General features: G+C 41.5%; 1 protein-coding gene across 2 annotated transcripts in view; it reads left to right on the top strand.

Moving 5' to 3' along the window:
- Window positions 1-9,901, top strand: part of chfr (checkpoint with forkhead and ring finger domains, E3 ubiquitin protein ligase) — an 11,937-nt gene extending 2,036 nt beyond the window's left edge. Inside the window, exons 3-18 of one of the 2 annotated variants that reach the window (XM_063897897.1) lie at window positions 223-322; window positions 454-563; window positions 1,792-1,851; window positions 1,941-2,129; window positions 2,736-2,819; window positions 3,098-3,257; window positions 3,354-3,508; window positions 3,726-3,888; window positions 4,131-4,339; window positions 4,620-4,736; window positions 5,087-5,170; window positions 5,532-5,602; window positions 5,919-6,006; window positions 6,088-6,195; window positions 6,293-6,365; window positions 7,294-9,901. In XM_063897897.1, the coding sequence (XP_063753967.1) occupies window positions 223-322; window positions 454-563; window positions 1,792-1,851; window positions 1,941-2,129; window positions 2,736-2,819; window positions 3,098-3,257; window positions 3,354-3,508; window positions 3,726-3,888; window positions 4,131-4,339; window positions 4,620-4,736; window positions 5,087-5,170; window positions 5,532-5,602; window positions 5,919-6,006; window positions 6,088-6,195; window positions 6,293-6,365; window positions 7,294-7,336 (1,814 nt within the window). In that variant the 3' untranslated portion in view covers window positions 7,337-9,901. Of the gene's footprint in view, window positions 1-222; window positions 323-453; window positions 564-1,791; window positions 1,852-1,940; window positions 2,130-2,735; window positions 2,820-3,097; window positions 3,258-3,353; window positions 3,509-3,725; window positions 3,889-4,127; window positions 4,340-4,619; window positions 4,737-5,086; window positions 5,171-5,531; window positions 5,603-5,918; window positions 6,007-6,087; window positions 6,196-6,292; window positions 6,366-7,293 lie in introns of both variants that reach the window. The other variant, XM_063897896.1, reaches the window with a different exon arrangement.
- The last annotated feature ends 2,560 nt before the right edge of the window (window positions 9,902-12,461 follow it).

Below are 12,461 nucleotides of genomic sequence, written 5' to 3'. Positions count from 1 at the left end.
GGTGCTATAAGGTTGACTTTTCAAGGAGTTTATTTAAGGATATCGAGCAGCCAGAATAACGTAAATAAGTTGGAATACTCAGAAGAATCTCACTTATAATACTCGTACATTTAAAGGCACTTAAAAGATTAAACATTCATTGAGTAGTTCTGTCCTAGATGGCAAAATGAATCTGTTTTTATTACGTTTTAATCGTGCTGTTTCCTTTTTTGTTGTTGCCAGGATGTTATCTGTCCTTCCCAGCCAACAAACTGGTCTCAGGCGAGCACTGCAAGATTGTGCAAGATGAAAGCTCAGGGCAGGTGTGGCTGGAAGACATGAGGTACGAGAAATTAAGAGGAAACAAAAACACAAATTAAATGTGTTTGAAAAGCAAAGCAATGCTTGTATATGTAGAGCTTTTCAAAGTGAAAAACACTAAACCTTTGACTCCTCTCGCCTGTTTGTCCGCAGCACTAACGGCACGGTGATCAACATGTCCAAACTGGTCAAGAAGCAAACTCACATGCTGCAGAACGGCGACGTCATCTACTTTGTGTACAGGAAGAGTGAGCCAGAACAAAGTGAGTAGTTCACGTTGTTAGCCATGCATGAAAAAGGAAAACCTCTCAGCTTCATAGTTTGTCTTTTTTCTTTGAACCGGACTCCACTCAGTCGGGAGAGACTTCATTTTTAGTTTGAAGAACCTTTATTGACACATGTGCCATATGGTAGAGATGTTAATAGTCTTTGGGGATTAGACACCGATCCTGATATCGTATATCTTAAGGGGGGAAGTGCAGAGTATAATAGAAAAACCCCCCACCGGGGTCTAGACGCTGCTGGTGATGATGAAGATCTGGATTTGATGAGGAGGTGGGAAGAAGTCTTTGGGTTAGCTTGGCACTGGGTGAGATGAATGGAGGTGGATGGGGAGGAGGCTGACTGCAGGAGAGAGGAGAACAGTTTTAGAGTTTGCCTACAGCACGCTGATTGGCTCCTGGACATTGTGGTGGAATGTGATTGGTTAAAAGAGAACGCCCGTGATGAGCTGATTAATGCAGCTGCGGGGTGAATTAGTGTTTCAGTCAAAAGGGATCTGTTTCATTGTGATTTTTAGATCAACATTTTGTTTCAAAACAAGACTGAATCTGTCTCTGGATTTAAATAAATGCCTCTGATGGCGGTGTGTGTATATATATATATGCATAACAATACAAACAAGTGTCCAGATCCTTAACATCTGTCATTAAAGGGATGTATAGAAATAAGACATATCTTCTGATTAATCAGAATCTAACAGATCAGTTAGTTTCTTTGAGTAGTACACCGTATGTTTCAGGTGTCAGGTTCTTTATTTGTACCCGTAGTCTGCAGATAAAAACACAAGGGACACAAACGCAGACACATCTCTAATAAAAGTACAACCTGCTCCGTCAAATCTGAAGTCATTTAGAAACATAAACACTAGTACAAACATGGACATTCAAAATTAATACATAAACAAATACACATCTGTGTGACGCTCCTGTGATTTGTTAATTTGTGCAATAGCTGCTGGAATAAAGCTGCTGTTGAAAGAACTTCCAATGAGCTTCATTTAAATGTAAAAACGGCAACTCCTTTACACACTTTATATGTTGTATGTTTATACTTTCTTTAGTAGTAAACGGTTTGTCTATTATATAGTATTTCATATGTTGTGTACTGTAAAGATGTGTTAAAATGTAAATATTTGCTGTTTTTAAAGTAGATTTTTTACGTGTAACGCCTTTTTTACAAGCTGCTGTAACTAAATATTTCTCCCTGCAGACATTGCCTACGTTTACCACTCAATCAAAACGGAAGAAGCTATTTCCCACCATAGTTACGGTAAGTCACCTCTGTTTTTGCACTTTTAATAGACCTTTTGAACTTGTGACTCACTGCTAAAACCCCCCCGCCCTGTTTCTAAACCTCAGACATGGAGCGATCCGCCCACAGTCCTGCTCAGGTCCCCCCCTCAGAGATGCCTATCTCTGTGGAGCCTGTGATGCTCACTAAGGCTCCAGCTCAGGAGGAACCTCGGCCCTCCACCTCCTCTTCACACTTCTGCATCAGGAGCCCCGCCGCGTCTGTTCCCGTGGCAACAGCAGCCTGTCCCGCCTCTGGTAGGGTCGCCACTTAAGCAGCATTAATGAGGGGTAACACTGTTAGCTCTGTTAGCATTGTTGCTGTTCTTGCCACGTTAGCTGCTAGAATCTAGCTCGAGCAATCCCTCTGCACATGGATTTTAGCCTTTGCAGACCATTGACATGCACTGAAACCTATATAACACACTACAGGAAAGGGAAAACACCAAACAAAGCATGACAGGGCCTCTTTGAAGGAAACGGAAGTGAGGCAGAGCTGTGGCAAACGAACCCTCTCATCACAGTCTTTGAAAGAAACTGTATCACTCATACAGAAAAGTGCATTGCCTTGTTTCTCTCGTCCCCACCCGCCACTTTCCTAACCCCTAAACACTTAGAAGGTTGTTCTATAATTCACTCGATGTTCGGGAAAAGCATCTCGAACTAATTACCCGTGAAATGACTGTGAGTAATTGAGCTAACATCAGTGTCGTGGTGAATGTACTTTCAATATAATCAGAGTAGTTGTCCTCTCTCAAACTCAAAACACACTCCAAAAGTTGCCCTGTTTTTGCACCAGTTGCTTCCAGATGTACGCTATTGAAAGTGTTTTAACCCGTGCCTGTTGTTCCTTTATCTCATCAGGCCAGGCTGCTGAAGCTGCTCCACCACAGGAGGAAGGCATAGACGACATGGAGCCAGAAAGCAAGAGGAGGAAAACTGAACATGGTTAGTTATTGGACTTGATTCCTCACCTCTGCCTCTGACCGGTGTAATTAGCTTTACCTGTCTGAAGTATTCCTCGGTGCTCCAAAGACCTTCAACCTTGCATCATTTTCTTGTACAAATCAAACCTGGCTTTCTATTTCTTCCGAGCTTTACTTGCTGTTCCAACCCTCACATCTTCTCCTCTTCTTTTCAACCTCAAGCCTCGCCTGGAAAGTGTTTCTAAACCAATCCAAACAACAAACCCAGCCTCCTAGTAATAAACGGCTTTGTGTTCACAGATAGAGATTATGATTTGCCACACACCTCCAGTACAGAAGTGGTCGCTTCAACTAAGCCCAGTGTTCTGTCCAAAGCACCGATGGAAGAGACCAAGACGGACAAGATGGAGGAGAGCCTGACGTGTGTCATCTGCCGGGACCTGCTGCATGACTGTGTCAGGTAAGACCTCAGGGACCCAGATGTGGTCTTGAAAGTCACTTTGCACACAAGCAGCAATTACCCACAGTGTGTTTACGTCCTCTCGCTGTGCTTCAGTTTGCAGCCGTGCATGCATGTGTTCTGTGCTGCCTGCTACTCGGGCTGGATGGAGCGCTCCTCTCTCTGCCCCACCTGCCGCTGCCCCGTGGAGAGGATTCGCAAAAACCACGTCCTCAACAACCTGGTGGAGGCCTACCTCATCCAGCACCCAGGTTGGCACATTAAAGCCCATTTGATTGCACCGTTTCATCATCTGTTAATTGAAAAAGCCACCATATCAATACCCTTTAATTGAAATGGTTGTAAGTAGTGCTGCAGAATTGAGTCGTTTCTATCAGAGCTGACATGCTTACCTTGTACAATTTCCGTAATATTATACATGAAAAGTGCTTCATGCACACTGACTGTGTCCTCGTGTCCGTCCCACAGAGAAGTGCCGCAGTGAGGAGGACCTGAAGAGCATGGGCGGCCGTAACAAGATCACTCAGGACATGCTGCAGCCCAAAGTGGAGCGCTCGTTCTCCGACGAGGAGGGCAGCTCGGATTACCTCTTTGAGCTCTCCGACAACGACAGTGACTCCTCAGACATCAGGTAACATCTGCTTGTTTTTAAACGTAAGAAAACTGTGTGAAAGTCAGATTCTGGATCTGGTCTTTGGACTTTATTGTAGATTAGTTTTGCTCAGAGTTTTCATGTAGACGAGTAGCAAAACATGGGAAACAATGTTATGCAGGTACATTTTTATTCTCTGTGCATGGAGAATGATTTAAAAACTAAACACTAACCTTTGTCTAAGATCTCCATGTGATTTGTTTTGGTCTGTGTGTCAGCAGTCAGCCTCTGGTGATGTGCCGGCAGTGTCCGGGCTACAGCGTGGAGGTCTCTCAGGTGCTGTTTGCTTCAGGCTCCAACTACTGGCTCCCTGTACTGCCAGCTGCTCCTGCAGCTCTAACCCCTCCACAGAAACAACCAGCAGAAGCTGAGGAAGGGGCTGCAAAACCCGCTGTGGACCAGCCTTCAACCTCCTCTGACACCCCCCCAGGTGATTATCAGTGTGAAGATCAGTAGCTTTTCACTTAGTGCAGAATTATGTTTGAATTACTATACTATTACTTTAATCAGTCAGAATACTTTAAAATGTATATATTTTTTTACATTTAAGAATGGAAACAATATTTATTTAAAATAATAATAATATTTAAATAAACCTCAAACGTCGAGGCAGAATCAGAATTAAAAATCCTTCTTCCATCCTACATCAGAGGCGAAAAAGACCCTCCATTCACATCTGTACGTTGTTTCTGCTCCTGTCCGCTCTGCAGCCCCTCAGGAGTACTGCTGCCCCCCCCACGGCTGCCACCTCATCTGCACCTGCTGCCTGGAGCCGATGCCGGACAGACGGGCCGACCCGAACAGTGAGCAGCGCCTCGCACAACAGTGTGAGTGTCACTGCAATGAAGGAGGGCATATTACGCTATAAAGATCCCAGTGACTCCAGTGGTTTCATCCTGGAGGAATAATTAGAAAGGAAGACATCTGTGTTTTTGAAATGCTTATACTTGTGGGTAAAAAGACCTCCACAATCTGGGGAAAATGTACTGCATACAAGAAAGAGGAAAGACTGGAAATGAGGAGTAATGTCGTCCCATTGTGTTCTGCATTTCTGTTTAAAAGAAAGCAGCAGATGGTTAGAATGAAACCCTGCCTGTCTCTCACCTGTATGGACGTGTTGTTGCACAAACCCTCATTACCCCTCGCTGAGCTGAATGCGTGATGCTGTGTGTTGCAGGTGTGCTGTGTCAGCGGCCCTTCTGTCACATGTACTGGGGCTGCCAGAGGATCGGCTGTCAGGGCTGTCTGGCCCGCTTCAGTGGTACGTTTCTGTGTCAGATACACAGCCTCGGGGGGAGGGGGGGGCTGATGACTAAAACTAATATCCAATGGCCCAAAATCACACAATATACATTTGTCTCAGTTTTACTGTTTGAAATGTTGCTTTAGAATTAAGTTTTGAGACCAGAAAAGAATATTATTGAATCACAATGAACATCAGGCTCTACATATTTTGGGAAATAATGAGTATCCGTCTTAGCCTACCAAGTGAAGCTTTTTCGTCAGACAATTCAAACTTATGACAGTAGTTTAGCTCTTAGATATGTCATTGTTCTGCTATTTTATGTCTTGTAGTTTGCTTAATGTTTCCCAGTTCTCATCCACCATTTTTCATCCCCCAGAACTCAATCTGACTGACAAATGTCTGGACGGTGTGCTGAACAACAACAACTACGAGTCAGAGATCCTGCACGTAAGAGAGGATCTGTACCGGTCAGATCGGCCAACAAAAACTATCCCTGGGTTGTTTTGAGTAAAATACAATCCTTATTTGCAAGGGCAGGAGTGTAGAACTTGCTATTTATTATCTGGGTGTTCATTTCTAGTGCTCCAAGAATCAGCTTTTGTGACTCAAAGATAAATAAACTCTCCCGAATACGAAATGTCAATTTATCGCTTAAGTTTATACCTGCAAACCGTCCCAGGATAGATGCTTCAAATGCATGTCTACACCCGGTGTTGCATATTATATTAACATGCTTTTGTCTGTGTTTCCATCCTCTCATCAGAACTACCTGACCTCCAGGGGGAAGTCATGGAGAGATGTGCTGCAGGAGTCTCTGCAGGCCTTACAGCAGGGGAACTACTATCTGTCAGGTGAGCATCAGATCCCAACGCACCTTTAGTGTAGTATAAAGAGACAGAGATGTAATATCCTCTCCTTCTTGACTCTGTCAGACTGTCGCATCTCTCCAAACGCCACCCTGTGCTACTGCTGCGGTCTGCGGTCCTTCAAGGAGCTGGCCTACAAGTTCAGACAGAACATCCCAGCACCTGAACTGCCAGGTCAGACAATCATTTATATATAAGACATTTAAGCTTTTCAGAAAGTCTGACTAGTATAAATACCCAGGGAATAACTGTATCTGATCTTCTTCTGCAGCTGCTGTTACATCTCGCCCCGATTGTTACTGGGGACGCAACTGTCGCACGCAGGTGAAGGCGCACCACGCAACGTAAGTGTGAACCACATTAAGTCTCAGACACCGTGTAGTGGTTACTTTGGGAAGTGCAGTTTCCTCTATTATGACCAGTCCTCTCTGCAACTTTGAGAATGTTTTGCATGATTTTTCCAGCATATTGCCTTTGAATGAACTCTCTTTATCCTGACTCTACTATACGATGTGTAATCAGAAGCCTAATTCTGTACAGTAAGCAGCACAATCCCACTTTGTAGTTGGTTTATCCTGCATGCACTTATCAAACGCATGCAGGGCATCTGAATCTTAATAAGTAACAACGTGTTTGTTCTTACTTCTGACATTATAAATGTTATTAGATATTTAATGTATTAAGCAATGACACATTTGTAAAGGGGACACACTTAACCTGCTTATTTAGAATCAGAATACGTTTTATTGCCAGGTGTTTTTACACATACAAGGGATTTGATTTGTTGTCTGCTGGTGCGAACATAAACAATATAAGAAAATAAGTTGTGGAAGTCGGTCAAAGATATACAGATAATAAAAATACGTTTTCCTAAGAAACTGTTTTGCATTAAAAAGGAAAGGAGTGGTTGGAAATTGTAACCCTAAAGCAAAGTATTTACGCCATCTTAGTTACTTTTATGATCTTTCTGAGACTTTTGGATATTTATTATGAAAAGCAACACCTGGTTCTGAAACCAGCGGGATAGGATGGACATCATTCATTTAAAAACACATTTATTTTAGGTACAGGTACGTCCGGAATAGTTCAGGCTGAAAACTGATGGTAAATTCTGGGTGACAGCCACCTGGTGTAGTTCACTCATCTGACCACTAGAGGGAGTTCTCGTATAAACTTGGTCCTGTAATTCTCTCAAGGCTGCTGTTTTAAAACCTCCACAAAATGCGTTTTCTGTCTTTTAAAAACACAAAATTATGTTTTACTCTCTTCCAGGAAATTCAACCACATATGTGAGCAGACTCGTTTCAAGAGCTGAAGCAGCGGAGCGGTCTACTCCTCCATCTCGAGTGTCAAATGTAGATAACGGAGCATCTCATAGACGTTTATTTTGAATCTTCATTTTAGCCATCTGCCTTCCAGATATTATGCAATAATAACCTAATGCACAAATTACAATCAGTATCCGATTATAAACCGGTGTGGGATAATTTCTTTGCACCATGACATTAATGTTTACTAGAACTGCTTTCCAGTGCATTTTACACCAGCCTCCATTTATAGATCACTTATACATGTGGAGGATGCATCTTCAATTAACCTCCGTCTGTTAGACTAATTTATTTGTTGTTTCCTGTTATGTTCTCCAGCCTTTGTGTCAAACTGTTTCTCAGTTTAAGAGCGAGTGAGGCAATCTGTGTGGAATAAGGCCATTTACTGTATGCACGCACATGTAATGTCTCCTCGAGGCTTAAAACCCCTTTTTTTTCTCAATTGTGATATATTTTTTAAGTCTTTAGCATGCTGAGTTAAGAATCCAGGGCTTCCTATATAATGCTGAAGATCGTTTTAGCATTTGAGGCAAGTTTTGAGTGATATTCTCACCTCTGAGGGACTTCTCCTGTTCAGCCAGGCTTTACCGTGTTCCCAGACTAGGGCAAAAAGCCACGTCGCATACATACTAGACTAGATTTATAATCCCATGGGATATTTGTAGAGGATTGAGAAGGGGATCAATGTGTTGTAACGCTGTCCTTTGTATGCTTTGCTCTGGATAATCATCTCCAAGGTGATTAATGTAGTGTAGAAGGGGACGCTTTCTCCCAGCGTCGTAGTAAGAGCTAAGCTGTGATGAAATGCAGTTTCTCATAGGTGGTTGCATTCCAGGAAACTCAATAGGGGCAGGGGGGGGGGGGGCGTTGCTTTGAGAGGTAGAGGAGGGTTTTACTGCAGAATCGTGCCAATACAAACACAACAGTTGTCATTTGTGTTTCAATTATCGATGTTTCTAGCTCACCTTGCAAGAATTTAGAAAGACGTTTATTCAGATTTCTAGATTTTCTCTCAGGTTCATAAAGCTGCTGTGTGGTTGTTTTTAAAGGGGCCCTATTATGCTTATTTCTTTGGTTTCATATTTGTAATTTGTTTCGTGTATTGTTGAAAAGCAGCACCTCTTTTCACCCTCTGTCATAAACCAGAGCCCAGTCTGCCCTGATGTGTGATCCTAGCCTATCATGTACAATGTGTTGGAGTGCCAATAGAACCACACGTGGTGTCACTGTGTTCAGAAAGTAAACAAAGGAGTCCAATGGAGGCGTGTGTGAGAGAACATAGGGATTGTAGCCTTTGCAGAACATTTACATGCACTCAAATCTATAGAACCATCTACAGGAAAGGGAAAACACCTTAAAGACAGGGCCTCTTTAACTCCAGGTAAACCGTGTTTAATGGTCAGTGTTGAATCTGATCACCTCTCTTTATGACTACAAGTGTCTAGTTTAATGTCTACTGTGTTTTTTACTTTTCTTTCTGCCTAGATACACAGGATCATCGGGACAGTAGTTTCAAGAGGCCTTGTACATGTTGGAATATGAGGATGAAGTTGTAATTTGGACATGTTCCTTTATTTAGCACCACTTTTGGTGTGTAGAAAATGTTAAAAGCAGGCCTTAAGTTGATTTAGGAGAACCTGCACTAAATATGTTTTCTAAATGTGTGTATATTGTACAACTGTGAGGACATTTGCACATAACTTCTATCATACAAAATGAACCAGAAATCATTTAATTCAACCGTCTTCCAGCTTCTGGATCATTATATCTGATCATATGTAGGGTTTTGTTCCAGAATAAGAGAAATGCGACCTTTTTTTAAGAGTATCTTGAATAGTTTAGTATAAATAATGTGCGTTTTTGAGTATCTACTATATGTTATATTAGCCAGAGTGAATATGGATGCAGTATTGTTCTGGGAATGCATGTCGGGCACTTTCCTGTTTAGCAAGGTGCTTTAGGTTCTTCTTCTTGTTTTTTCTGCCCCCCCTCGGTCACGGTGGGTCCACACTGGCATTCCTCAGCGGCTCAGCTCCTCAGCACAAGCCCCGCTCGATCGCCCCGACAGAAGAGTGGCTGAAGTTTAATTATTCCCTATACCGGGGGATCCGGGCACCCTAAGCCAACAACAGTCCCGAGCCGCTCCAATCAGGAAGTGGTAATAAAGAGGCTTTGGAGGAGCAGCCTCCCTGGAGGAGGGGGGGGGCATGTTGTACACTGAGGCAAATATTTACTCACTCTGGTGTGCAAAAGCCTGCAGCGTTCTGCTCTGCGGTGTGGAGGCAGGGTTCACTCTACCTCATCACTGAACAGGCATCGGTGTACCCGGGCTCCTGTGAGGGTCCCTTCTGATGCAATGCACTATTTAATAATCACGTTCTAGTTCAATCACTTCAGAGTAGCGTTAGGCACATTGAGGAGAGTGTGTGCGCTTTGGTGGAAGCTCCTTCACCCTGTTCTTTGTATTAGAAATGCTAAAGTTGTATTTGATATGGATATTATATTATTTGCCTGTTTATCCTAACTCAATAAAAGACTGATATAGCTGTCAACTGGCTTTCGTTATTGAGCTTTCCTCGGCATGATGTTTAATATGCTGAAGGTGAGTTTAGGACGTGTAGGAACGAGCAGGATTTCGTAATTGAAAAGCCAATTGTGGTCCATAATGACACTTCTTACTTTATGTTGTATTTTACATTGTTATGACTCTTTTAAGGCAACCTATACTATTGCAATACTATGAAATGTACCTTTCTACATAATGACATTCAAACACCTCATTTAGACTTTTCTTTGTGCATTTTAATGCAAAGTATGACGTATGAAGACCTTTCTTTTACGAAATACTTTACTATGATCTTTTAATGATCCCACACTACACTGACATTATATATGATGACTTTTCAATTCCATGCTACACTCACTCACTTTCTGTATGTTTACTGACATTTTATATAATGTTACTTTTTTTGTCATTTTTTATGGCACATTATATTATTATGTGACATTTTATGGGACACTTATGTGACGTCCTTATGGCATACTATACTATGACAGTCACAATGACAGACTATACTACAACTTATTTGTAATTTTTGGCACAATATATTATATGTTGTACTTTGAGATGCTACTGTACATGCTATTAGGACCTTTCAGCATTGTGGATGTAATGACACCACTTGAAGTTGTATGTGTCTCCTTTTCTTTGGGATACCAACGAAACACAACATCTCAGAAATGTTTGTAGGAATTTCGTAACATCTGGCACAAACCTCCACTCCGCCTGAAGGAGGAACTTCTCAGAATCTGGTGTTCGAAGTTCACAGAACACGTTTCAGAGCACACGGTCAGCGAGGCGACAGGAAGTGAGAGAGGTCTTTAAAATCTGTCAAATCCCACAAAGCCTCATCCACCACAAGCTATACTTATACTTTATAAAGTAGAAGTACTCAGATCTTGTTCTTGAGTAAAAGTAGAAGTACTCAGATCTTGTTCTTGAGTAAAAGTAGAAGTACTCAGATCTTGTACTTGAGTAAAGTAGAAGTACTCAGATCTTGTTCTTGAGTAAAAGTAGAAGTACTCAGATCTTATACTTGAGTAAAAGTAGAAGTACTCAGGTCTTGTACTTGAGTTAAAGTAGAAGTACTCAGATCTTGTACTTGAGTAAAAGTAGAAGTACTCAGATCTTGTACTTGAGTAAAGTAGAAGTACTCAGATCTTGTACTTGAGTAAAAGTAGAAGTACTCAGATCTTGTACTTGAGTAAAGTAGAAGTACTCAGATCTTGTACTTGAGTAAAGTAGAAGTACTCAGGTCTTGTACTTGAGTAAAGTAGAAGTACTCAGATGTTGTTCTTGAGTAAAGTAGAAGTACTCAGATCTTGTACTTGAGTAAAGTAGAAGTACTCAGGTCTTGTACTTGAGTAAAGTAGAAGTACCAGAGTGTAGGAATACTCTGTCACAGTAAAAGTATTCTAAATGTTCCTCCAGTGAAAGTAGAAAGTACTCTCCTCTAAATGTACTTAAAGTAGCGACAGTAAAAGTAGTCATTGTCTGATTGGTCCATTTCAGAATAATATCTCTGATATGTTTTATAATGATTGATCATTAAAGTGTTCTCAGAGCTGGTAAAGGTGCAGCTAGTTCTAATGGCTTTGTATACTGCAGGGTAGCTGCTGGATTTACTGCAGGTGAACTAAAGTCTGATTTAAGGGAGATTATATTTACCTTCATTAATCCTAATCTGCCTAGCAACTAAAGGTAAAAGTACAAACTAACATCAAAGGGAAATACTCAAGCAAAGTACAAGTACCTCAACATTCTACTTAAGTGCAGTACTGGAATACTTAGTAACCTACCAACACTGGACTGTCTAGACTTAGACTTGTTTAATGAATATTTGATCAGCACGCTGTGTTAGAACTGTTTCCATGGCATTCAATAGCATTACTTTTATATGACATATTATACTAGGACTTCATATGTATGCCTTTTTATGACTTAAAAACCTTAAATACTCGACATTTTTATGACATACTAAACAACGCATATTTCACAACGACAATGACAATCTTTACCTTGAATTTCATTTATTTTAAAGACTTTTCAGTGTCTTTCTTCATGGCATATTATACTGTAGCTTGTGAAGTGCATTTGTTAGGCCATGACCGTAGTAATTGTGTTCATGTCTGTCCGTCCCATTCTCAGGAACGCCTGCAGGGAATTTCATTACATTCTGCACAAACATCCACTTGTACTCCGGGATGAACCGATTACAATTTGGTGGCCAAAGGTCATAACATGTTGTTCTGGCCATGAATGCTAAACGCCACAATTGCACACGAATGTCTCATCAATTGTTGACATTTTGAATCGACGAGGAGATGTGGCAGTAATAGATGTATGACATTTCTACGCTTTATCCTGAACATTTTACAACATAATTGGAATTTTCTTATCTCATAAAATGTGTGCGGGGGTATTTTTGGAAAGTGTGTTCACTGAAATGTCACCTGCAAAAGGAAATGATGTCCCCTTTCTTTGCATTTGTATTTCCAATTCTGCTGAAAACAGACTGCGTAGATCCTTAACTGAGGTCCTGAATCATCAAA

The sequence above is a fragment of the Eleginops maclovinus genome, chromosome 12 (genome assembly GCF_036324505.1).
Source record: "Eleginops maclovinus isolate JMC-PN-2008 ecotype Puerto Natales chromosome 12, JC_Emac_rtc_rv5, whole genome shotgun sequence".
NCBI classification, from domain to species: Eukaryota; Metazoa; Chordata; class Actinopteri; order Perciformes; family Eleginopidae; genus Eleginops; species Eleginops maclovinus.
The sequence above is the reverse complement of the archived record's forward strand: the minus strand, read 5'-3'. Positions and strand labels throughout refer to the sequence as shown.